The following is a 26,042-nucleotide window of genomic DNA, read 5'->3' as shown; positions in this document are numbered from 1 at the left end:
GATCAGAACCACAACATTTTTTATAGTTGCCCATACCATACAACAAAGCAATCAAAGGTAGCAGCTTTTCCTTAACGTCTAGAAACTTGACATGAGCTAACATAAGTCGTCAGTAAGACTTTAAACATCTTTAACATTTGCTCCAGCTCAATGACCTTCAAATAATTATTACACAATGCCTAGTGAGCATATGCTTCATGTATTGTAATCTAACTGCCTCCATCTGATTATGACATATTTTCACAAACAAAGGCAGTGTTTTCACAGAATAACCAAGATCTCATTCAGAAAACCTCTTCTCTAATATCTAAAAATACATAATGAAAATTTAAATGCAAAAAATTGAACAGGGCACTTTTTGGTATTAAAAAATTATACAAATTTGAGAGCAGGATGTTAAACCATGTAAAGAGGAAGATCCATATGAAGTACAGTTGCACTGATTAAAAGGAAAATAACAAAAATTCAACAACCTTGCCTAATATTTGAATAACAAAATAACTTCAACTCATGAAGGCCCCTGTAGAATATCTTTTACACCTTCAGCCAATAGGTCGCAACGATCCAGATATTTCTGAAAAGAGAAAAAATCCACTATTTTATTCTGTACCAAACATGTTGGAATCCAAGATTAGATCAATGCATGATGACCTGGCTTCATTTCTTTACCATCTCAATTCACAAATCTGAACCTCTGGAATATGGATATGCCACTGAGCAACTATACAATCAATTATACAATCAATTATACAATTACATTTGGTACACCTACAGAATATGTACCAACCATATTGTTTTGTGCTATGTTACCCTAAACCTTACCCTCAACTTAAACCCCACTCTAACCCTAACCAAAAGTAAACTTGCCTGCTTCAACAATGGAGGAAGGTATCCTGTATTCTGAAGTGTTACCTTATATTTTCCACACCAACATAATAGTTTGGCTTTTTCTATTTGTTGATGACACAGTTCATTACTGGAGCCTCTGGTGGAGATTCTTTTCATTTTCATCAAGAAAGGTAACCCTACGCTATTTCTTTAATCAAATTTATAGGATCACATATTGGTGAGAAAACATATACTGCTTTTACCTGCTTCCAAAAAATTTCATCACACAAACAGGTTTACAGGGGTATCAGGAAGACAATTGGCCCTTCAAACATAAACTCTGATTTTATATGAACTAAAACGTTTCATTAAGTAGAAAGCAGCATGTCCTGGGTGTATCACCTGTATTCTGTCAACCATGTTTTTTCTCTTAATCCTTGGCCCCTTATTGTCCTCTGCAAAGCGGAGAGCGTCCAGTGACTCAAGTAGTTTCATGAAGGCTTCGGACATAGCTCTGATCTGTTTGCCCAGCTTCTGCAGCGCTTGAGACTGCAGCTTCTTCTCCAGGAAGCCCTAAAACACATTGCGATAATAGCTTCATAACTAGCATAAGTCTGCTTTTACGAGACTCATGCATTCATGATTCAGGAGGAAGTTGTGACATTTCTCTATGAGCCTCTCTTTGTACCATTGGTCAGACAAGTTTTACAGCCAACAGTTCCTCTCTGTGATTTTCAACTTTGCCAGTATTTGTTGTTTCTCAGAGTGCCATTTAGAAGCTGGTATGATAACAGTTATGGTGTTAGCATCTGCTCAGAAATGGCACATCTATTACAATAGAAAAGTTGTCTATTCATAAAAAAAACAACATTCCTGTTAGAGTTTGTCAGTATTATGATGTGCATTACTAGACCCATATGATACACATCATCACAAATTGTTTATTTTATGAGTATTTCTAGATGGGCTTGAGGAACCTTTGCTTCTGTGTCAGAACCACCGGCATTGTCTTACAGCACTGTTTATACCATCCAACTACTGTGTGATATTATTTATAACATTCAACTGTGGTTTGACATCACTTACATTGCTCATAATAATCAGCTGGTGTGTGATATCACTTACACTGTTTACACCACTCACTGTGTGTGTATCATTTATATTGCTGATGTCATCTGGCTGGTGTGTGATATCATTTACCCTGTTCATACAATACACTGGTAAGTAGTATATACAATGGGGGTTCTGGACCACTTTTAAAAAAAGTCTCTACAAAGCCTTATTTACTAAATAAGGCGTTGGTTGGGCCCTTAGCTCTTGCTACTATTACCCCTACTACAAAAAAGATGGCGGTAATTACTGTGCCTATGTCACGTTTATATCGATGAAACAGTTTAACGTGAACCGCCTATGATCTCTTTGGTGTTCATAATAAAGGCTTGCTGGGCTTTTTGTATCCCCTGTTCTATGTACTTTTTTTTCTCGTCCTCGCTGATAGCAGACTTACGAGACTTGGATCGAATATCTTGTTTCATTCCGTTATATTTTTTGAGTTCAGAGAGGATTGAACGAAACTCCTCTTCTGAGATCTTACTGTCAGAGAGTGCCGTGGAAATACGCTCACTCACTGTGTTGAGCTTTGCTTCGGCCAGAACCCTGATCTCGTCGTGTTTCAATGCCTTACGATGCAGTCTGCGTGATACTAACTTAAGCGCCAACCCTAACACCCCTGCCACCCCAGCTGTTATTTCAATACCTAGCACTATAGGTGCAGCCACGATGGTAGCTAACAACCCAACACCTGCCGCCCCTAGTCCCATGCTGGTTGCCATAAGGGTAGTGTCAGCCCCGTCCACGATATTGAAAGCTCTATGGTACTGTTTACATAGTGCTTTCCGCGTGTCACGGTCTTGTTCTAGTTGGCGTTTCACATCACATAACTGCCTCAAGCGGAACCCATCTATGGTTTCCAGCGTCTTCGCTACTTCCTCTACGACTGGGTACAGACCCATCCTATAATATATATTATGAAAGATATTTTAATTGGGTTTCAGTTAATAGTCTATCAATGAATTTGAAGTCTACAAGTTCTAGACTAATATTCAGGGTAATAGGTGAGAGGTTAATAGACTTTCCTGTTGTAATAAAAACCCCACTGAGGCTTATTAAGCTGTTTATAGGACCCATGGGGGTTTCCTGTTGTATAACAATACGACAATATTTGTTTATGTGTTCGTCATACCAGTGTATTGACACCCCAGGTAAAATTTGGTGTACTCTTGAGGTGTTTTTATTGTATAACAAAAAGACTTCTATGATGAGTGTGAAAAGGGGGAATATTCTATAAACAATATCTCCATAAGTATTATTGATAAATGTTAATTTATTTTTTTTTGCGTTAGACCTTAAACTACTTTTTTCGGTACCAGTAGTTATCGTGGGTGATAATTCACTCTCCGGAATGAAATTCCCGACCCAGATACCGTTGTTCCTAATCTTAGAGACCCACAAATCTGCGCCTAATGTGATATAAGGTGAGGCGAGTGTTAAGTTGATCAGCCATTTGGGCTCTTTTAAATCTGATAACGACACCCGTCTGTACACGTTGTCTTTGAAGTGCAGGATATATAAGGCGTCTTCCTCACCAGGCTGATCGAATCCCTCCGTATCTCCTAGATCGTTAAGCGTAGTGTTGGGACGATGACTGGTCATTATTATACTATTACGATATAATTTCGAACTGGTTTTCTGATAATAGTTCAGGGGTGAACTTCATACCCATGAAGTGTATGTTGTCAGGCAGGAAGATATTGGTTAGTGATATCTTGTTTTCCACGATCACGTTGACACCCTGCAGACTGGTGTTGGAGCCAACACCCACCCGCACGTAAACGTTGCAAAATTGATACTGGTGTCGTTTCACCCACCCGAGTTTGATCCCCTTCACGATCTCGACATCATTCCCCGATGGTTCCCCTAGGTAGACTTTGATGACCAGTGTTGAGTTTGCCGGTAGACTCTCTAGTATACTGACCACACCTTCGAATTCAGACACCAACTGCAATTTCACGTTTTGTATGGCCGGTTTACTCGATAGCATGTGGGCTGCCATAGTGTTGAGTGGGCTGACGACTACGCTACGTCTCTGAGTTGGGACGTAAGCCACGAGCAGGGTTCCATTGTTCACGACTTTGTTTAGGTGGTTGTCTTTGTTATCCGTGAACAAGTAGGGGGAGCCGAGTCTAATATTGAGAAACCAGTCGTTATCGGGTAACAACACCCACTTGTCATCTTCGGTGAAGACGAGCATATATGGTTTGTTTCGGGCGACGGTAGTGCTCTCAACATCGTCTAAGTCGAACAGTTTACCCCCGAACGATGGGTATATTATCCAGTTATTACCGGTGTTGACAAGGGCGTACTTAGTGTTGACTTTTGCTCTTGTGGTATCTATTATATCACTTAGGGCTCCACCGGAAGTGACTTCAACGCGTTTGTAAATGTTGTTTTTCAGTTGAAAGGCGTACGATGTACCATCTACTCCGGGAGCGTCGAAACCGCGAGTGTCTCCGAGGTCGGAGATCCCGATATTGACGCATTTTTTCACTCCGGGCCCTTGTGCGCTGGTCATTTTACATGAAGCGTTAAGCTGAGGTATCCTATATTTACAGGATTATGATTTATATCTAACACCGATATTGTCAGCTCAGGTATGTTGCCCTGGATTAATCTCTTATACTGCCGTGGTGAAAACGACTCGGTTCTACCGTCGTTGTATTTCTCAGTTTTCACCGGCACTGCTCTCAGTATAGTGGAAGGGTGACCTCCTTGAATGTTGTACGTTGTGCTCACCTGACCAAGATGAATGTACAGCTCTCGGTACGGTACTAGATCGGGTAACTTCGTGCCTGTGACGGTTGTTGTTGGTTTTATCTCGTCAGGAGACATACCGAGTATCCTCGCTAATGGTCGGCCGAGCCTCAAGGGGTTTCTTCCGTTGTTGATTAACACCACTGTACTGTTTGAGTCGTTCATCTTGAGTTCGGCTCCCAGGGGTTTGAAGACCTCGTCGTTTAGAGAGCACACGCTGTAGTAGCCGTCAGTTATCTGGCTGCGAGTTCCACTGACGAACAGCTTATTGTTGCTGACGTTGATGTTAGTCCATTGCGGTAGGTAGGTGATATCGCAGAGTGCGACTTCGAGTTGGCCTGACGTGTTATCGATCGCGTGCGTCAGCTGAACGGCCTCACCGCTCGTTATTCCTGGAAGTGTTATGTACATGTTAGAGTATATATGCTCATTATATAAGAGTTTTAAAATGTTGTTTTACCCTGAACTGGACGTAGATTTCTCCCCCATGAAGATCGTGGTTGCTCCTGGGTTGTATTTCAATGCCCAGCTTTTAGATGTGTTCGATAAGTATAAGCTTTCGGTGACTAACGGCAAGGCAGTCCACGCTTGGTTCAACAACCCTATGCAGTTCTGGCAGAATCAATTAAACTTTGCCGTGTGGTGCGCTACAACGGGGTGTGGTGTGACATTGACCGACACTCGGCGTGGACCGCTGAGTCAGTCTGTGTTCAAGTTCCACGTGTACTACCAGGTCAGACGTATCCTTAAAGAGATCAGCGCCCCCCTCCCACAGGACAAAGCGTGGGACGCAACAAACAACCCGTACGATAGACGGGCCTACGAACGTATTTGCAATGAATTCGAAATAAACCCGAAGACGGATTGGCGTTTGCCGGGGCCGAACCACGGGTTGGGTATTCCTTACAGCGATGGGCTCTCAGTAAAAGCATTTAAGAAAGATTTACTAACAAACTTTATGAAACGAAAAATGTTTAGTACTGAGAATTTTTTCCATGTATTAGATGATATTGTTCCTAAACCTACCAAATATGGACCAAAACCAGTGAAAGATGCAAGTGATGATTTAGTGAAACGAGGTATACTTAGGCAGGACTTTGCTTTGTCGAGTAATGAATGGAGGGATGATCGTATGAATTTTGAAGGTGGTGTTGCTTTCATAATCCAGAAAGTGGAGCAGTCAACCGCAGACGGGTGGAAAATGTTTATGCTGGATACGTCGAAAGGATTCACTCGTGCCGGGGTAGTCAGGTTGAACGACTCGATTCGAACGTACGTGTGGGCGCTGTTGGGTGCGCAGTCGATGACGCGTTCCAACATCCTCGGTAAGGGAACTGCTTATGACGCTCAGAAACAGTTCGTTGCCAACGTTGAGGATGCTATCAATTCTCCAGTTGATCTCCCGCGGGCCATCGACCGTTACCAAAACGTGTTAGAATACGCCAGATCGAAAGTCAATTACGTGTTCGGCGTGGGGCTGTACATGGCTCCGAGTGATATGCAACTGACAGTAAAAAAAGTGGTGGGTTATAACAACAAAATAGTCATAGCCACGAAGGATCAAAAGTTGGGTATCAACCCCGATATTAACACCCCCTATATCCCACACATCCCACCACGTGAAACGGGTATAGTGACGCCACCCCCGGAGTCTAAAGTTCATGTGGTGGTACCCCCCACACACCCTCATATTCAGGCCTCCTATCAGCAGCATATTGATAGTAAAACGGCCCTGGTGGTTGGTGGGGTAGCTTTGGGACTTATTTGGTTAAAGATTTCTTAGCCGCTACGTACACCAGACCCGCCACGGCGACGATGGCTGCCCACAGGTTTTGACTGAGCCACGTGGCAGTTTTAGCCAGAGCGCCCAACAACCACGAGACGATGCTACCCAGGATGCCGGGAAGGGCTTCGGCGGCTTTACCAGCCAGTTTAGCAAGACCTTCCCCGAGTTTTTTTATCCAGTCTTTAACACCACCACCACTTGGGGTTCCGCCGCCGGCAGGCCCCACAGGGGTACCCCCTGTCAGTGACACCACCAGGGTTGATATGATGAAACCCAATGCAGTCAGAATGCTGGCGATGGTGATCCCTTGCTCCCGGAACAATATCCGAATCCTGTCTGCTAACGTGGTGTCTCGGTAGAGGACTTGATTGATGGTTTCCCGCACACGGTTGGTCTGGGATCGAAGCTTTTCTTTGTAGCCGGACGCTGTCTCCAACCAGGTCTGCCTTTCATCTTCCAAATTACGTATTCGTTCCTCGATGGTGGCTTTCATAGACTCGTCCTCAGTTTCACCGAGTTTTTCCTTTTCATAGGCGATGTGGTCGTCTATCTCACTCATTTTGGCCGTGCTTTTCCAGAGCTGACCATGAATGGTTTGCATCAACAGGTCCAACCCCTTCAGTTCCCGAAAGGTAATTTCGAGGCCCGGGAAGGGCTTGTTCTTGTAGTCGGCCAACACCTTTTCAATATCATAAGTCATGTTTTGATCCGATGTGGCGTCCCTGATACCTTCAAGACTTTGAACTAACTTCGGAGGATACTGCTTAGGTCGCGCGCCACCGTAATCTATGAAGCCTAGTTCATCGCGGACAAAGTTACTCCCATGTCGACTGCTCAGTGTTGATATAGAATAGTCCCTTCCCAACGGCTTGAGTTTGGATTTATTTTCAACTGCGTTGTAATAATTGTCGACGGCGCCCTCCATGAGTGAGCCACCTTGCGAGAATGAAGTCTCCTGGTCATCATTGAATGCCTGGGCACTATCGTCCCACATATCATTCATAGGTATGTCTTCATCCATTATTTAGTATTAAAAATATATTTCATTTATATATAACAATGTACGGCAGAAAATTAGATCCTTTCAGAAGATTGAGAGAGCCATTAGGAGCCAGAGCCGTGCGTCAGTTGGTGACCATCACCAACAATCCCAGCAAGATAGACCAGAATCAAACTCTGCTGGTTAGATTTCCAAACCTTGGTGAGAATGACCTCATTGTACCAGGCACTGTTCGACTGGCGTTCAATATCACGTTGACCTCCGACAACGACAAACGCGAGCTAGTGCGGAACATGGGTCGAGCCATCATCAAGAAAACGACCGTCAAGATCAGCGGTAACGAGGTGCTGAGTATCGACGACAGCGACGTGTTTCACTGCTACGGGGATCTCTGGAAAAGCGAGGGAGAACGAGTCAATGATGTGTACCAGGGTATCAGCAAATCAACCCGGTTGCGCATAGGGTATGCCTTCACGCCAGACCAGCAAGACAAGTTATCGGACGGTGAAAAGGCCATCGCTCGAGCATATGGGAATCGATTCTGCGTGCCGCTCGACTTCGAGTTGCTCACGGGACACGCGCCGTTTTACCAGGCCGCGCTGGGTGATAGGCTCGAATACGAGCTCACGTTTAACGACTATAGCAAAGTAGTGCGTACGCCGAACGGTGATGAGGCCAGTTATGCCATAGACAACATCTCTCTGGAGTTCGACATGGTCACTAGCCCGGAGCTGGCCAGGCAGGTTCGAAGCCAGTACTCTGGGAAGATGGCTATCCTGTACGATCGCGTACTGAGGCATAGATCAGTCGTGCGAGATAAGAGCGACACTGTGTGGAATATCAACCTGAACGTGCCGGCGCGATCGATGAAAGGTATCCTGGTCGTCCCCGTGGAGGATTACGAGCCATTCCGGAGGGAGATTCGTGCAAGCCATCTATTGACCTCCCCACTGACCCACACTGCGCCATAGTGTGCGGGCAGACTGGCTGTGGGAAGACCGTTTTCGTGTTGGATATGTTGGAGGGTTACTACAAGGATGTGTTCGATAACATCGTTATCATGTGCCCTACTCTGAGCATGAATAAAACGTACGCGCGACCTTGGGTGATGACGGACCCGGACGTACACAAAATCGACCCTGGAACACGCCTGCAGGACTGGTTGAAAGCTCTTCACGAGAAATTTACGGGAACCGACACTGTTTATACTGGACGACTGCAGCGCTAATCGCGAGATAACAAAAAAGAGAGACATGCTATCGTACCTGGCCTTCTCCGGCCGGCATGCAAATCACAGCGTCTGGGTGCTAACGCAGAAGTTCAACTCGGTGTTGAAAGACCTCAGGGAGCAGACGCGATGGGTAGCCTTATTTCACTGCAAGGACAGGGATTCGTTCGAGGAGTGTTTGAGAGAGAACGATGTGATGAGCAAATTAGAACGGGAACGGGTGAAGAAACAGCTCGCTGAAACTAAACACGCTAAGCTCGTGCTCAAGACCGACCAACCCGTGGCTTATAGAGTGTGCTAAGCAAAGCTAAGCAAAGCTAAGCAAAGCTAAGCAAAGCTAAGCTAAAGCTAAGCAAATGCTAAGTATAGCTATGATATTTGAAGTGTTTGTCGTGTGCAACTTAACCTTCATTTCTCTGTGTTTTGTCTGCATCGGGTATTATATAGTTAAAACTAAATCTTACTTGTTATATTATAAGATGGAGTGTGAGGAATTGCTCGAACAATTGTCGGTGGGGGTCTCCCCCACTGATGATAAGCGAGAGAAACTGGTGGCGTTGGCTGTTGGCGGCAAAGCCAAACATTACTTTGGAGACTACACTCCGGATAAAATTCACAAAATGTCAGCCGAAGAAATCGATAAGCTGTACGCTAGATACGAGTCCCGGCTCGGAGCAGAAATGACAAAGACAATAGGATCGGCTATGACCCAGATATACACCGGTATTGTGTCATACTTCCTTCCCATTCCACCAGAGCGCCGACTTTACCTGTGGGAGGACCTCGAGAAAGACCCTTTTATCGAACACGCCGTGAGCTCTATCAGCTGCGAGCTGTACCACAAATATGGTATGTTGTTGGCTCCAGTGACGGCGGCGATTATCACGGCAAAGCATTGTCAATTTGAGAGAAAGAATAATAATAATAGTATAGATGGATGCTGCACAGGAGACCCCTCCCGAGGTGAGGGAAACACCTCCCGAGGTGACCCCTTCACAGGAACCAGTGGGGGTACACCCCACAGTGGGGGAAGTGACCCCAGTGGGGGTACCCCCAACAGTAACCAGGCAGAAGAATCCTAAGAGAGTAGCTGCCGGTAAAAAACGGTGGTGTAACCAACATAAAATTATCAACCCCCGACTGTTGTTGGCTGTAGGCGTAACTGCTGCCTTGGCTATCTCGTGGTTATATAGTGAGGGAAACCCTCACCGTGAGGTGGTACCCCCCAACAGTGAGGTAAGCCCCACTATCGACCCGCATATCATGTTATAATTTTAATATTTTATATCATATACATAATGTCTGAGGGGAAAACGTTCGTCAACGACGCATACCACGCCACAGTGGTCGCCAGTCTAGCCGTAGGGTACGCTCGGTTGACTAAAATGGTGCTTAAACAACCAACTATCAAGCTAGATTTCAACCTGCAGGATATGGGTATGCTCATAATGAACCTTGGTATGGCGATGGCCACAAAAGACATCCTAGTAAAACAAGGGATAATACCTGAAAATATAATGAAATAAATATAGGATGGCCACGATAGCTATGATGGCCGGTGGGGCGTTAGTGAATGCCCTGGCATTTTCCCGGAGTAATTTCCTCTTCTCGAAACTACAAGATGACCACGCGGCTGAAATACAGGAAGAAAGGAAGCGGCACGATCTCTCTACTGAGAAATTACAAAGGGCACAGGCCGAGTACGCTAAAAAACGCCTCCAGAGGATCGATTTTATTAACGAACAACTCCATCGTAAAAACCATGCCGTTCAAACATTCAATGATGTCGATGAAGCAATGAAAGAATACTACCTACTAACTGGTAAACGATTGGAACCGCTCAATAAACCCACACTCGCTCAGTACTACACACCATCCAAGGGACAAATGAATTGTGAACTGGGCTTCATAGTGTTGGGTATAGCAGCTACTACGTTGGTTGCGAAGCAATTAAATTAAATACCTATATAAGTAAACATGAGACCCGCTCCATACCGATGCGAATACATACTTATGGGGAAGACCGAGGCCTGTGGTAGGAAATGCAGGAATCAGGGGTTCTGTTGTTTCCATATGGGAAGTCCTAACTACACGTGTTCTGTGTGTGGTATCGGGGTTAAAGGGCACTACTGTCTATGTAAAGCTCACGGAGCGAACGTAGTCAGACATCAACTCATCTACGAGAATAAAAAGGGCTACATAAAAGAACGTAGGCGACTGCTCAAGATAGACTCCAATTAGACATTGGTTCTCTTAGGTGTAAACACTATGACTACTGTACGCGAGCTGAAGCGGGTCGCAAAACAGAGAGGTGTGATCGGGTATTCTCGAATGCGGAAGTCAGCATTGTTGAGATTACTAGGTTTAGAAGCCCCTACGGTAAAACAATTAAAAGCTCAAGCAAAACAGCTTGGATACACGGGTTATTCAAACCTGGGGAGAGCCGGGTTAACCGCATTGTTATCACATGCCCCCGTAGCAAAACCTCCCACTGTAAAACAACTGAAAGCCGAGGCACACGATTTGGGTTTAGGCGGGTATTCCCGTATGAGGAAACCACAACTTTTAGAATTATTACGACAGAATAGAGCTATTGACCTACAGTTCGTGCGCACTGAGCGCGCTGTAGGCAACTATTTGAGAGGTTGGCGCATGCACGTTGATAGAAACATAGACATTACAGATATCAAGCCTCTGATAGCTGATAAGGTCAACCAGGAACTAAATAACCTAGGAAGTATCAAGTTTCAGATCACAGTGAAAATGTCGCTCGATAAGCAGGTTGGGGGGCCCACAGGGACCACTGAGTATGTTCAGCCTTACTTCCGAGGTAAACAAGAGGTCGTCACACATACAGAGACCATTGACACATCAATCGATGCCAGTTTTCAGCAGATACGAGAATACCTAGAACGCTACACACACTTGGGGTCCGGGTGGGCTGTAGATAAAATCGATAATGTCTATCTAGACATAGCTAACTACGTGCCGTTCAGAGGCGGGTCATACCTAGCCTTGCCTCCCTACTATAGGAACAAACATGCCATAGTAAACGTTAAGAATAGAGGAAACGATTGCCTGAGGTTAGCTATCAGGTCAGCCTTATTTCCAGCTGACACTCATTCAGATAGGCTTTCTAGCTATCCCCAAGACGATGGGCTCAACTGGGATGGTATAGATGAACCCACTCCCATATCCCAGATCACTAAAGTAGAAAAACAGAATAATCTGGCTATAAATATCTTTGGGCACGAAGGTAACACAACAATAGTACACAGGGTCAGCGGGGTAAAGGATCGCCAAGTTATCAATATATTCATGATCCAGCGAGGTGACAAGTATCACTACACATGGATAAAACACTTTAGCAGGCTGTTGTATGACCAATCGGCACACAGAGGAAAGACCCACTTCTGTGAACGATGCCTACATGGCTTCACACGAGCTGATTTATTAGAATCCCACCGGGAGGATTGCCAAGGTGTGGGGCAGACGGCCATACGAGTCGACATGCCTAAGGAAGGTGATAATATCCTAAAATTCGGTAACCACAAGAACCAAATGTCTGTGCCTTATATCATATACGCCGACTTCGAAGCCTTGGTTGTGGGTGGGGATTCCCCCAGTGGTAGCTTCACCCACAAAACACAAGAGCATAAAGCCTGTGGGTTTGGATACATTGTCGTCCGTTGTGACGGGGAAACGAAAGCTCCGGTAGTGTATAGGGGCCCTGACGCGGCTGAAAGGTTTCTAAAGTGTTTGCAGGAGGAAGAAAAAATTATTAGGAATGCATTGTATAAAATCGCTCCCATGCGTATGACCCGAGTCGACAGGCTAGCTCACGCTAGTAGCACTAACTGTCACGTGTGTGACTCACCACTTAACGGTGATTCGGTGAGAGATCACTGCCACATAACTGGTAAGTATAGAGGCGCTGTTCACAGCGCGTGCAACCTCAAGCTTAAAATCAACCCTAAGACAATAAACATCCCCGTTGTCTTTCACAACTTGAGAGGGTACGACTCACACTTGATCATGCAGGCCATCGCGAAAATCGATGGTAATATAACGTGCATCCCCAACAACATGGAGAGATACATCTCCTTCAGCTTAAACGGACTTAGGTTCATTGACTCGTTTCAGTTCCTCCTGTCGTCACTCGACAGTCTGGTCAAGGCCAACAATACCTTCCTTATCACCGATCGATACACAGACGCCAAGACTAGACCCCTGCTTATGAGGAAGGGTGTGTACCCCTATGAGTACATGGATAGTTGGGTCAAGTTCACCGAGACCAGACTACCCCCTATTGACTGCTTTTATAGCAAGCTGAATGAGGCGTCCGTCTCACGAGATGATTACTCGCACGCGACTAACGTATGGAATAAACTGGGTTGTAAGAACCTGGGTGATTATCACGACCTGTACTTGAGGACAGATGTACTGCTGTTAGCCGACGTGTTTGAGACGTTTAGGCGGACGTGTTTCAAGCAGTATAAACTCGACCCCGCATGGTATTACACCAGCCCAGGTCTGTCGTGGGACGCCTTGCTTAAAAAGACCGGAGTTAATTTGGAATTGCTCACAGATTACGACATGCACCTATTCATTGAGAAAGGCTTGCGAGGTGGGATTTCCATGGCATCCAAACGATACGCGAAAGCAAATAATCAATACGTGAAAGGTTACGATCCTAACAAGCCAACCAATCACATTCTCTACCTCGACGCAAACAACCTGTACGGCTGGGCCATGAGCCAGTATCTACCTACAGGGGGATTCGAATGGGTACCCCACGTTGATGTTATGGGGGCTGCACCAGATTCGAACAAAGGGTATATCCTCGAGGTTGACTTAGAGTATACCAAGGAATTACACACATCACACAACAGCTACCCCCTGGCCCCCGAACGTATGAGGGTTAACCCAGACTGGATGTCTGAGTACCAACATAACTTGTTAGGTGGGCGTGTGACAGACGTTGAAAAACTCGTGCCTAACTTAATGAATAAGACCAAGTACATCGTTCACTATCGCAACCTACAGCTGTACCTGTCGTTGGGTATGAGGCTGACCAAAATACACAGGGTGCTCATGTTCGACCAGAGCCCATGGATGGAGCCCTACATCAGAATGAACACAGACCTACGAAAAAAAGCCACCAGTGATTTTGAGAAAAATCTCTACAAGCTCATGAACAACTCGGTGTTTGGTAAGACTATGGAGAACTTGAGGAAACGCGTGACCGTGAAGCTGGTTCGGTCGAGTGAGGAAGACAAGCTCAGGAGATTGATAGCCAGTCCGGCATTCAACCGTAGTAAGATATTCACAGACAACCTGGTTGCCCTACACATGAAGAAAAGCCACATAAAATTCAACCGGCCTGTTTACGTGGGGATGAGCATCCTCGATTTATCCAAACACCTGATGTACGACTTTTACTACAACGAGCTCAAGAAACAGTACGGCGACAGGTGTGAAGTGCTGTACACTGACACGGATTCCCTGCTGTTAGAAATTCGAACCGAGGACGTGTACGAGGACATGAAAAAACACCTCGATTTATACGACACCAGCGACTACCCTAAGACCCATGCCATACACAGTACGGTAAATAAAAAGGTCCTAGGTAAGATGAAGGACGAGTGTGCTGGCACGCCCATAGCCGAGTACATAGGTTTGAGACCTAAGATGTACTCCATACTGAAAACCGACAATAGTGAGATCCGGAAGGCTAAGGGGGTTAAGAAGTATGTGGTGAAACAACACATCAAACACGCCAGATTCAAGGAAGCCCTGTTCAAGACCCGTACCTTTAGGCATAAAATGAACACACTTAGAAGTGATGGACATAAGATATACGGACTTACTATAAACAAGACGTCCCTGTCGCCTATGGACACGAAACGTTGGATAGCTATTGATGGGATAAACACATACGCGTATGGACATGAAAAAATTTGAGGCTATTTACTACAGCCCGCGTGGGTACTGGAAAGGAGCTAGCGCAGTAGATAAGCTAGCTAAAATAGCGCGAGTACCCCCGGAGGAAGCCAAAGCGTGGCTTGAAAAACAAGCCCTGTGGCAGATCTATTTACCGGCACCACGCTACGTGCCTAGAAGGAGGTTCGGTATTAACATACCTAATAGCGTTCACCAGGCAGACCTACTGTTCCTACCCCACGACAAGAGGTACAAGTATGCCTTAACCGTAGTGGACGTAGCCAGTCGTTACAAGGAAGCCGAACCCTTGACCACGAAAGATTCGGCCCAGGTAGCCAGAGGATTCGAACGCATATACAAACGCAGTCCTCTGACGTGGCCAACAGAGCTGCAAGTTGACCCTGGACGGGAGTTCATGGGTGCCTAGCCAAACAACTGCTAGCCAAACACGATACAAAGGTCAGGCGTGGCACGGCCGGAGCCCATCGCAGCCAAGCCATAGTTGAGAGATTTAATAGGACTTTGGCTGAGCGCTTGTTCGGCCATCAGTATGCTAGGGAGATGGCCACCCCTGGAAAACGATCGACTGAATGGGTCACGAGGTTACCCAAGGTGGTGTCGGCAATCAACCATGAAGTCACCCGTCTCACCGGTAAGAAACCGACAGACGCTATCAAACTAAAATCAATAGTTGCAGAGTCGGCCGCTCCATTGCGTGGGAAGGAGAAACAGATACCAGATAGGGCCCTAGTGAGGTATCTATACCAGCCGGGGGAACACGAGGGTGATAGCCGTAAGCGAGCCACCGATCCTATATGGTCAGTCAAAACTTACAACATAGATAAAGTGGATATGAAAGCCGACGAACCTAACTTATACTACTTGAGGGATGGGCCGGGTAGGAGGTTTGTAAGAGAAGAATTATTGATCGTACCGTACGGCACAGTGTTACCTCCAACACACGTTAAGTAGTAGGGGTAATAGTAGCAAGAGCTAAGGTCCCAACCAAAGCCTTATTTAGTAAATAAGGCTTTGTAGAGACTTTTTTAAAAAGTGGTCCAGAACCCCCATTGTATATACTACTCTGGTATGATATCTCACCTTCTCTATACCATCCAGCCGGTATGTGGTACCATTTACTCTGTTCATACTATACACTGGTATGATATCTCACCTTATCCATACCATCCAGCCGGTATGTGGTACCATTTACTCTGTTCATACTATACACTGGTATGATATCTCACCTTATCCATACCATCCAGCCGGTATGTGGTACCATTTACTCTGTTCATACTATACACTGGTATGATATCTGAGCTTATCCATACCATCCAGCCGGTATGTGGTACCATTTACTCTGTTCATACCATACACTGGTATGATATCTCACCTTATCTATACCATCCAGCCGGTATGTGGTACCATTTACTCTGTTCATACTATACACTAATATAACTCACCTTACATATACCATTCACCTGGAACACAGTATCATTCATAGCTGCTACCTTTGATATCTCACCTTATCCATACCATCCAGCTGGTATGATATCTCACCTTATCCATACCATCCAGCTGGTATGATATCTCACCTTATCCATACCATCCAGCTGGTATGATATCTCACCTTATCCATACCATCCAGCTGGAATGATATCTCACCTTATTTATCCCATCAAGCTCATGTGTGATGTCACTGAGGGTTTTAGACAGCCTTTCCAGTTCTGCCTCAGCTTTCTTCAACTTCTGTTCATCTACCACATCCACTGACTCAGGCTGTTACCGTGAAAACAGGAAGAGAGCAGATAATTTGCATACAAATAAACACTGATCTGGCAAAATGTGGTTCCTGAGACACCCTCATTGTCAGTATGTTGGATAGCTGATAGTACACAGACTTTGTGTACCCCTCTGACAAGTGTAAATTGCCATGGCTCCCATAGCAGAGAGCTATGAATACACAATGTCATTTAGAAAATGGTCAAATGCAACATGTCATATCTGTGACAGTGTATTCACAAGTACATAGCAATGTTTCTTGTTCAGATGCAGAAGCTGATAATTATTAAAATCTAAATATTTTAGATATTTAAATACTTACCTTATCATAGGTCTATGCATATTACCTCAATCTCCACTTAAAAGAGATCATACAGTCATTGATTTGCCATTCCCTATAATGGCTACCTCATGTATTGAGGAATGTACAGGAACAGAGGTGACGTGATCGCCCCTCCTACGCAAGCACAGACTATCCACACAATTCACTTTTACTGAACAGGTTTGAAGAGTCAAGAGAGGGGAGGAGGGAGTTTTTGCCCTATGATAAGTAAGTATTTAAATATCTAAAATGTTGCAAATTTCTGTCGGTGAGGCAGCACAGATCTGGAAACCAAATCCTGGTTGGATACCAAGACACGACCAAAAGCAGATGAATCCCCTCCGTCTGTTTGACCTTTGCTATCACTGCTGTGAAACAGAACAAGGACATGGCATCGACTGCCCACGCCTCCGGATATTGAATAGGAGACATGTACAACGAGAGCTGATTGCTGAATCTGGTCACAAATAGGCAATCAGAGGATGGACGGGATTGTGACAAAGCAGGTGGAAGGCTTCTAGATGCAGCATCCACTGCGTCGGTGATGGTTTGCCTGGTTGTGAAAGCATGACTGCTAGAACGTTCCGGCACCATGGAATGTGTCAAGCTCTTGTCATAATGCTGTTGCGTCAAGAATACTGGCTAACAGAAATCTTTTACTGGATCTGGTAGTTCCTTGGCTGCGAATCAACCACATCACCATGGAATTTTTGGATGCTATCAGGAGTCTGGTGTTTCTCAGCAGAGGCGCCCAGTGTTATATTGCTAAAATGACTGCTTGTAGCTCCAAGTTGTTTAAATACCAACCTAGACCACAGCCTTGAGGTGGTCTGGCCGCAAAAGCAAAAAGCTACTCTGGGGAAAACTGATGGCTCTCGGGTGGTCAGTACCTGAAGAAGGTGACAGGCAATCCAGCAACCTGTCCGTGATCCAACTGTAAACCACGGAGGGGAGAAGTTAAGTACTCCCATCATAAGTCTCATCAGGCATCTCCTCATTATAAGCCAGAGAAAAGTAACAAACGTAACGAATCATCCCAGGACACAGTACGAGAGTTGTGCCGCTGACTGGGGACATCATCTTTCTCTTGCGCTGAGTAAAACGTTTCCTCTTAGTAACAAGAAATGCTTTGAGTTCGGGGAAGGCAATGCTGAGTGGAGTGTACAAGATACTGCAACACATGAAAAAAGGGAAACAAAAAAAATATGTGAACACCAACAGCTAGAAACTCTACCGAAAAATGGAAAACACCCCTTCAGAAGAAATGAGCATGCCAAAGCATGTGGGACAACTGAGAGTCAACAGCCAAAATGGATGTCCCCATTGTACCAAGAAGAGCGTGAAAACAAACAGAAATTAGGATATAAAACAGCAAACACACTAGCAAGCAAGGACATTATGGTGAAAAAGACATAAGAGACTACATAAGCCAAGTGAAGGGATACTAATGATGCGGGAAACACGCCTGCACCGAAGTGAGAGACACGAGGTAGCCAGGTCGGTGAAGTAAACATATTTTTGTCTTCACCCACACATAAAAGAAAAAAGGGTATCAAAAAACGTACCTACCAGACACAAACACAACTTTTAAAGTGAGAAAGTGTCAGAAGGTAACAACTTAGAGAAAGAAAAAATGTTTGACTAACAAGACGCTTGAAGTAAATGAGAATTTTTTGGACAGACCATGTGTGAGCAGCAGGAGAGATCACGTCACGTCTCGCTCCTGTACATATGTCGATACATGAGGTAGCCATTCTAGAAAATGGTGAAGCAAAGATCTCTATTAAGCGGAGCTTGAGGTAATATGCATAAGACCTATGGTAAGGTAAGTTAAAAATATAATAAATTAATTGTATGTACCTTTTTGCCCAGCAGCATTATCTTTGAGCCTTGTTTCACACCAAGTGATGTTAAACTTTCATCCAGCTTTGTTAGTGAACGTCCTGTTTGTTATAAATGTAACAAACATATATTACTCTACAGACAAATTCAGGCATGTTCATCACTGACATATAAGGAATTACTGTTCCTACTGTTATTAACAAGTGAATACTTTTAAAGAACTCAACAAATCATGACTTGCATGAGTTACATATAACTTACAAAAGTTAGATTTGATGGTGCACCATTATATTTCACTTGTTAAAGTTTATGATGTTTGAACTACATTGGACTTTTGAATACCATGATGTTCAGTATAGTTTTTCCATAAAAATCAGAGTAACTGGATTAGGTTTCATCAGATCTTCCTGTCATCACTGCATGGTCACTGTCACCTGCAAAAACTGTTTTCAAAATGGCTGCTGATACCATGGCAGAGCTCAAAGTCACATTGACAGCGAGCATTGCTCTGTCTTACCTATAAGGATGAGCTTTTGACCTGCCTGTGGGATTTCGGTGAGATCAGCAACAGCCTAAGTGAGGTGTGTCTGACAGTGAGCATTACTTTTTCTTATCTTTTAAAGATGGGCCTTTGATCTGCCTGTCGGATTTTGGTGAGGTCAGCAACAGCCTCACTGAGGTATCTGACACTGACAGTGAGCATTGCTTTGTCTTACCTTTAAAGATGAGCCTTTGATTTGCCTGTGGGATTTCGGTGAGATCAGCAACAGCCTCAGTGAGGTGTCTGACAGTGAGAACATCACCGGCCTCTTCCTGTGGTAGACACATCCCAAGCTCATGCTTCCTTGGACCTGCAAACAGACCTGATGCAGTGGCTTGCCCCGCTGTAGGTTGTAATCAGATCTCTGTTTACTGGTAATAAGAACTAAGATCTGATTTAGCTTCTATAAATGGTCTAGTAGCCTTAATGTTAAAGCTTCCCATTGAAGACTTGGGTTCAATTCTCCAAAGGGGCACAATGTGTGAAGCAAAAAAGACCCAAGCAAAAACCAAAACAATTATTGGCTGGAACAAGTAGGCTATCAATGGTATAACATGGGAATTAAAAGCACTGCTACCTTGATTAACCAGATGTACTATGATTTTCTATGGCTGAAGCTCATAGAGATCAATAACCATCCACTAAATATCAATCAATTATCAATACATTTTAAAGCAATAACCTTGAGCCAAAATAGTCTGAAAGAAATCACCATATTTCACAATGTCCACATCACTGATAAGTCGTGACACATTTGTCGTGTACATGCATGGATCACAAATGAATATAGCATTCTGAATATAATTTAGACATTGTGATTTACCAGTGCCTGATGAATAATGAGTTAACTATGTGTATTGTACGTTTCAATTAACAGTTAGTATAAGTCAGTATAAGTCAATATGTCAGATATTAGGACAATTTTCCTATTGATAATCATTAATAATTATTCCCACTGACTATTGATTTTTCAAGCAGCCCTAGCTGATACTCTACTAAAATATGTCAAACCCCATTCTGACCGTGTCAAAGCTATAACTATTACAATTACATGTTTGCTGCTCCGAACAGTAACGTTAGCAACAGTCGCCATGGTAATAGTGACTGGTAACATTCCTTACTCAGTCATCTGCTGGTAAACAAGGTAATAGAGAATACTACACAAGGTCTCATTATGTACAAATTGTATGAAATGAGTGCCCTTTCACTCAGTCAGATCACATAGGACGGTCACGAATTTTATATTATTTGTATGTCGAACAGTTTAAAAAGAGGTTGCGGAAGTATTTTGTTCTGTAGTACACTTTTTGAATGACGTCACTACTTCTTGTCTGCCCCCTTGGTAACCGACATGATGATGCATAGCCGTTGCCATCCCCATGTACAGGCTCCTACAGTAAAGTACTCCATAGCCTCCCATTTCTTGGCTCCTTCAGATGCAGGGTACATAAACAAACATTGAGGGTACATCAACTCATGGGCCCTGAGGGACCAGTGAACAACGTATTTATCTTACCGAACACATCAATGTTAATTTGGATCTGTTTTCAGCAAGGGTATCGGATGGTACACTTCAGCAAACCAGTGTGGATAAAATGATTCGAATCTTTCATCTTGCTGTTTGTCCTGCAGGTATTGACTTATTAAAGTCACCACGGTGAAAATGTCTCTTCTTAGTATTCACATGGACTAAATTTGAATGTTTCGTCCAAATTTATTTGTTGGAATTTGAGGCAAATCTCTTCCTAGCCATCACTAGATTTTACACAAAACACAAGAAAAACAGATTTAGAGTTATCTCCCTTTCATTGGCTTGAATTCGCAAAACATCAATAATTTCTATACATCATGCATGAATTAAAGTTGTTCGAAAGAAGTACCACAAAGAAGTACCGAATGACTTTCCATTGGCACTGCAATGCATTGCACTACATTGAAAAAACATAGAAGAGCACTCAGCCAATCAGAAAGCGACATTTATGTGTGAGGTAAGATAATTGTTGATATACTGTACATGATTCAGATCAAAGGATGTAAAGGTACCATTGAGATACCAGTGAGGGAGTACCCTGGTCTTAAAGATAATGAATATGATACACAGTAACAATCAGTCTAAGTAAACTCAGTCTCAGTGATATTCATTACACTCACACCACTGAGTCCGAGTCTAACAAACCCTAGCAGAAGGTCGCATCAGGTAACCTCTGAGCAACCAATGACCATCCAATCGATAGCAAGATGGTTAAATAGATTTAACCAATCAGACAAAGGTTACTACTTAGGGATCGAAGGGACTTACAAAATATTCAGGTCACTGACAGAGACCTCTCCACAAATAAAAATCAGCATATAACACAGTTATTTGACCTGCAGTATATATGCTTTAGGGTTTCTGTTGACATGGTTACCATTAGCTAAAATTTCCACAAGATAACATCCTTGAATATTGCCAAAGACACTATTTTCAGCGATTGTTTACTCACTGTTGTCATGGTTGTAACATGCCCTGTGTGCATCACCTGGAAGCGTTCGTATGCTAAATAGCATTCGGAATCGTTCGGGTACGAACCTTTTCGAGATAAAAAGTTCAAAAGGTACATGTGAATGTCCACTTTCGCGATTTGGTAAGCTCTGTCCTGATTGGTCAATCTCAAAGGTTACCTGACACAACCTCCCATAAGGTTTTGTTAGACTCAGTAGTGGAGTGTAATGAAAAGTACTGAGGTGAACTTTACTTAGATGGCAGTAACAATACACAAATAACCCACTACCAATCAAAAGCTTTATCAACTGATAACTCATTAGGTATGTGCAGACAATGCAGACTCTGAAATAGACAACAGTCCACTAGCTAGAAAAGTGTTGAGGCATGTGAGGACGAAAGAAAAACTGAATTTAATGACAGTTCTCCTTCTAGACTAGTAGAAACAGAGCCATAAAGAAACATTAGTAATGGTATTTCTGTATCAATTTATCATCTTTCCATATCTGCATAAATCATGTTTTTCCAGTAATCATTACCTCAGTTTTGCCAAACACTTCATATACAATACAAGACATGATGAAAATGGTAAACACGTCCAAGAGGGTTCACTTTCAAAGCATAAGCATTCAAATGACACATGTCTATATCATGTACATATAATACAGATTCATGTAATTATAAGCATCACCAGTATATGTGTACAGTAATTTATCTAGAATTGCAAACAAAGTCAACTTGGAACCCAAAATGAGACGAAAATCCTAATAGCCTTCCAGAATTTGACTTTCTTTAGTTTTGTGAATTCTCCCCTTTCTACTTGTTCCAGACATCATCAATTTAAATACAGCATTTTACTGTCATTTTCAACATAAGACTAGGCCTTTAACATATTTACACTTGCCTCTGAGAAGATCTTGATGAATCCCTATAGTACATACCACACATTAGCATATACCTGTAAGCAAATTGATCTACAAAAAGTGAAAGTGGTGCAAATCAGTATGTAGCAGAGCAAAACGATCTTAGTGCTAGTTCCCAAACACTAGCAATCGAAGCACTAAGGCTGTTTTACCCAACAACGGGTGAAAATTCAAGAGAGAGTCTACATGATCTACAAGACAGAATATATGACACAGCACTACGTGATTTACCTGGAATCGGTACATAGAGATCCTGTCTGTCTGGACCTGGAGACAATCACAGACATGACAGATGAGGGTAATAATAATAATTATCATAACATTATTCAATGTGTCTCTTGAATACATCTTTGCATACGGTTTAATGAAAATTTAGAGTATCAGTTTCTGACATTTCATGATTGATCCTAAAAACACATGTAAAGGAAACTACAATGCGACAATGTTCTCTTTTCACGTTTCACAACAAGGGGTGACACATGGTCGGTATACACTTAATGTGCAACTCAGCATAACCCCCTCAGTGAGATTACAGAATACTGGTTACCTTCTGCCATCTTCAAAAGCAAACAAGTTTCCTTTTGATTAGAGTTAGGGTTACGGTAAGTTATAGGGTTACTGTTAGGGTTAGGGTTACGGTAAGTTATAGGGTTACTGTTAGGGTTAGGGTTACGGTAAGTTATAGGGTTACTGTTAGGGTTAGGGTTACGTGTCCCTAAACAATATGGCTGGTAGGTATTTGGTATTCTGTATGTGTACCGCCCCATTTAGTCAGGAAATGGAACAGAGTGTAAGAAAGTATGGAGATGGCACAACACAGGTTAATGAATCAATAACCTTGTTGGGACGTCTGCGCATGCTTCTCAAACACCAGGCTGTCCCTCTCTCTTAAGATCTCCCTCCTAACATTACAAACTTTGAACTGTGTCAATATTTTAATCAGTCTATTAAAGCTTGATTTTTTTTAATATGATCAGCGTTTTATTGAGCATTTAACGTTTTTACTTCAGTTTTCAAGTTAGATTACAATTCATTAGTCCCCTCTTGAACCAAACAGACAGTAATACTTGCTTAAAGGTCACATGCAACCAAAAAATCGAACATAATTAAAACAGAATTATCACTTATTCATGACATATAATATACCTTGCTGCTTGTAAAAAAACAAATAAACAAATTAGTAAGTGTACGATCGCGATTCAAAAGTGCAGTATTTTGTACTTGGGCTTACTTCCCTCAAAATGAAGCCCTCGCAGGTCGCACCCAGTCATAGTGGGTGGCTGTGCACTCAAGTGTAACAACGACTTCCGATTGGCTGGTTCATTTGCCGACACACTGAGAGCTCATTGTGTGTACAGAAAGATAACATGTTTGATGGGCATTTTAGAAGAATGGCAAGTCACAAGAAAGTAAGACTCTTTATGGATAACAACTTCTTTTATTGTACTTGATGCATCTTTTCAGTATGATTTCATATACCGTTGTCAAACAAAATCATATACACTAGAGGAAGTTGTTATCCATAAAGAATGTATTTAGAGATGTTGGGTTTTGTAAAAACAAGTTCTCTGAATTTACGTTCAATCCAATCAAAAATCATCTCAGTAGAGATGGTGAACTACTGCGTGGCTGGGAACTGTCATTCGTCCAAGTACAAAACAGGAGTTGAAACTGACAAGAGTTTGCACCAGTTTCCGTCAGATCCAGTCACCCGAGAAAAATGGATGTAGTTTGTGTGCAATCCACAGACATAAAAACATGTCATGTGTACAAGTATCATATCTGCCTAATTACATAATGTGGGAGAGACAGGACTTGGGTGCACGAGTCATAAATCAATTTATTTTGTTTATGGCGTATAACCTGATAGGTGTTAAGTTCAAACTGCATGTGGTCAATGATTGAAGCTGTGTATTGCATACTGTCTTTAGCAGACAGGCAGGCAGATATATAGGTGTCAATAAACCAGGCAATGAGCATTCTCTGTGACAGAGGGTGCTTACCACAATCAACAAGTTTTTATATGTAACGAGTAGATTATTTACTTGTTTGTGTACACATCCAAGGTTAGACTACTGCTCACAACCTCATACTCCGGTCATGCATACTGTTTCAAGATCCGCTAACCTATTCACTGCGCATGTATTGTGAGCGCAGCACAGCAAAGCTGTTGAAACCACTTTTTGGCCCAGTTCTGCGGGAAAATTAGTGAATCGGTTGAATTCAGATTTCACGGACTTTTTTCCATCAAGTTTTTTTCAAATTTATAGGGTGAATTGGCATTTTTGATGATTTGTTTCGGTAAGTGCATACCGAAAGGTATCAGAATCTGCAGAGTTGTGTTTTACGTTGCATGTGACCTTTAACTAATATGCGACAATGTTTAAACTTTATACATTGCAGCAATAACAGTATGAACCTCTTTAGGGTCTTATTGAAAGGCGGATTTTCTCTTGAACTTGGAGATTTTCATCTTTTATACGAAACGACAAGCAGTGACATCCCCTCAACATCTTGTGTAACAATGTAACAAATCTTTGAACAAACACAAGAATACCAGTCATTCATCATCAGCTTACAAAATGCCATATTTTCTTCAGTATCGAACTGGCATTATTGATAATCGAATCGTGAATTCACTCAAACCAAAACCACGTTTGAATGAATTGTCGTATTGCACAAATCTGAGAAAGGAACACCTAAACCGAATGTCCTCTGACATATCTGGATAGAATCACAATCGATCAAAGTCAATGTTTGGTAAAACTTACCATGTACCAACTGCAACTTCAAACAGTCAACTCCGTCCGCCGCCATCTTGAATCTATGGACAGTTACGTTTTCGGTTGTCGTAAAGGAATCCACATGTCATTTTTAATGGACATTCTATCAAACACAATATAGGGTGCACCTTTACAGATTTGATTGGGTTTGACTCAAACGATTAACCGTGGTATCGACTTTAGTAGTAATTAACTATATCTAATTGTCGTTATAGTGGGATACCAACTCGATCATCCATTCAGCGCCAACACATAACTGAAACCCACTTTGCCAAAAGTTATTGCAATCGCAGTCGTCTAAACATTAAACCACAGACAGCTGTCTCTGATCAGACGAGAGTATCAGCATACGAAGGAAGTATGAATGTACCACTTCTCTTCAGTTCTGTTACCTGTTTGTGTTGGAAGGAAAATAGATACCTATACCTTCACTTGCAGCGGTGAAACCCACTGCCTGCGTCTGATTTTACTTACCCACCGAACTGTTTACCATTACTTCCGATCAAAAAGAGATCACATCGGCCCAAGAACATACAATGTAGTTTGTTTGTTGTTTAAGCGATACTGTGGCGAGCCTGGACCAGATACTAGTAGTCTAGTGGTCACAGAATGGTCGCTATCAATGGTGAACTGATGACATGCGTCAACCAAGTCAGCGAGTCTGAAAACGCTATCCCGTTAGTTGCCTCTAACGACAATCGTGGGTTACTAA

The 26,042-nt window shown here is 43.1% G+C and overlaps 1 protein-coding gene across 2 annotated transcripts; it reads right to left on the bottom strand.

Moving 5' to 3' along the window:
* Nucleotides 1–257: 257 nt before the first annotated feature.
* On the bottom strand, nucleotides 258–25,369 carry LOC137279023 (BAG family molecular chaperone regulator 1-like). 2 transcript variants are annotated; one of them, XM_067811511.1, is made up of 7 exons: nucleotides 25,319–25,364; nucleotides 22,779–22,814; nucleotides 19,318–19,452; nucleotides 18,620–18,702; nucleotides 16,321–16,434; nucleotides 1,231–1,401; nucleotides 258–574 (listed from the first exon to the last, which is right to left on the bottom strand). In XM_067811511.1, exons 1-7 carry the CDS (start codon nucleotides 25,362–25,364, stop codon nucleotides 509–511), a joined length of 651 nt encoding a protein of 216 aa, XP_067667612.1. In that variant the 3' UTR covers nucleotides 258–508. The 2 variants fall into 2 exon arrangements, with proteins under 2 accessions (XP_067667612.1, XP_067667619.1); XM_067811518.1 differs by lacking the exon at nucleotides 22,779–22,814 and having other exon boundaries at nucleotides 25,319–25,369.
* Nucleotides 25,370–26,042: the final 673 nt, after the last annotated feature.

This window comes from Haliotis asinina, chromosome 1, assembly GCF_037392515.1.
Source record: "Haliotis asinina isolate JCU_RB_2024 chromosome 1, JCU_Hal_asi_v2, whole genome shotgun sequence".
NCBI lineage: Eukaryota > Metazoa > Mollusca > Gastropoda > Lepetellida > Haliotidae > Haliotis > Haliotis asinina.
The sequence above is the reverse complement of the archived record's forward strand: the minus strand, read 5'-3'. Positions and strand labels throughout refer to the sequence as shown.

Bases quoted from the DNA above. Each gene is read 5' to 3' on its own strand.
- LOC137279023 (XM_067811511.1), bottom strand. From the start codon at position 25,364: ATGGCGGCGGACGGAGTTGACTGTTTGAAGTTGCAGTTGGTACATG. The intron at 22,815-25,318 runs GTAAGTTTTACC...GATTGTCTCCAG, and splicing joins GAAGTTGCAGTTGGTACATG to GTCCAGACAGACAGGATCTC. The intron at 16,435-18,619 runs GTACATACAATT...TCACGGTAACAG, and splicing joins TAATGCTGCTGGGCAAAAAG to CCTGAGTCAGTGGATGTGGT.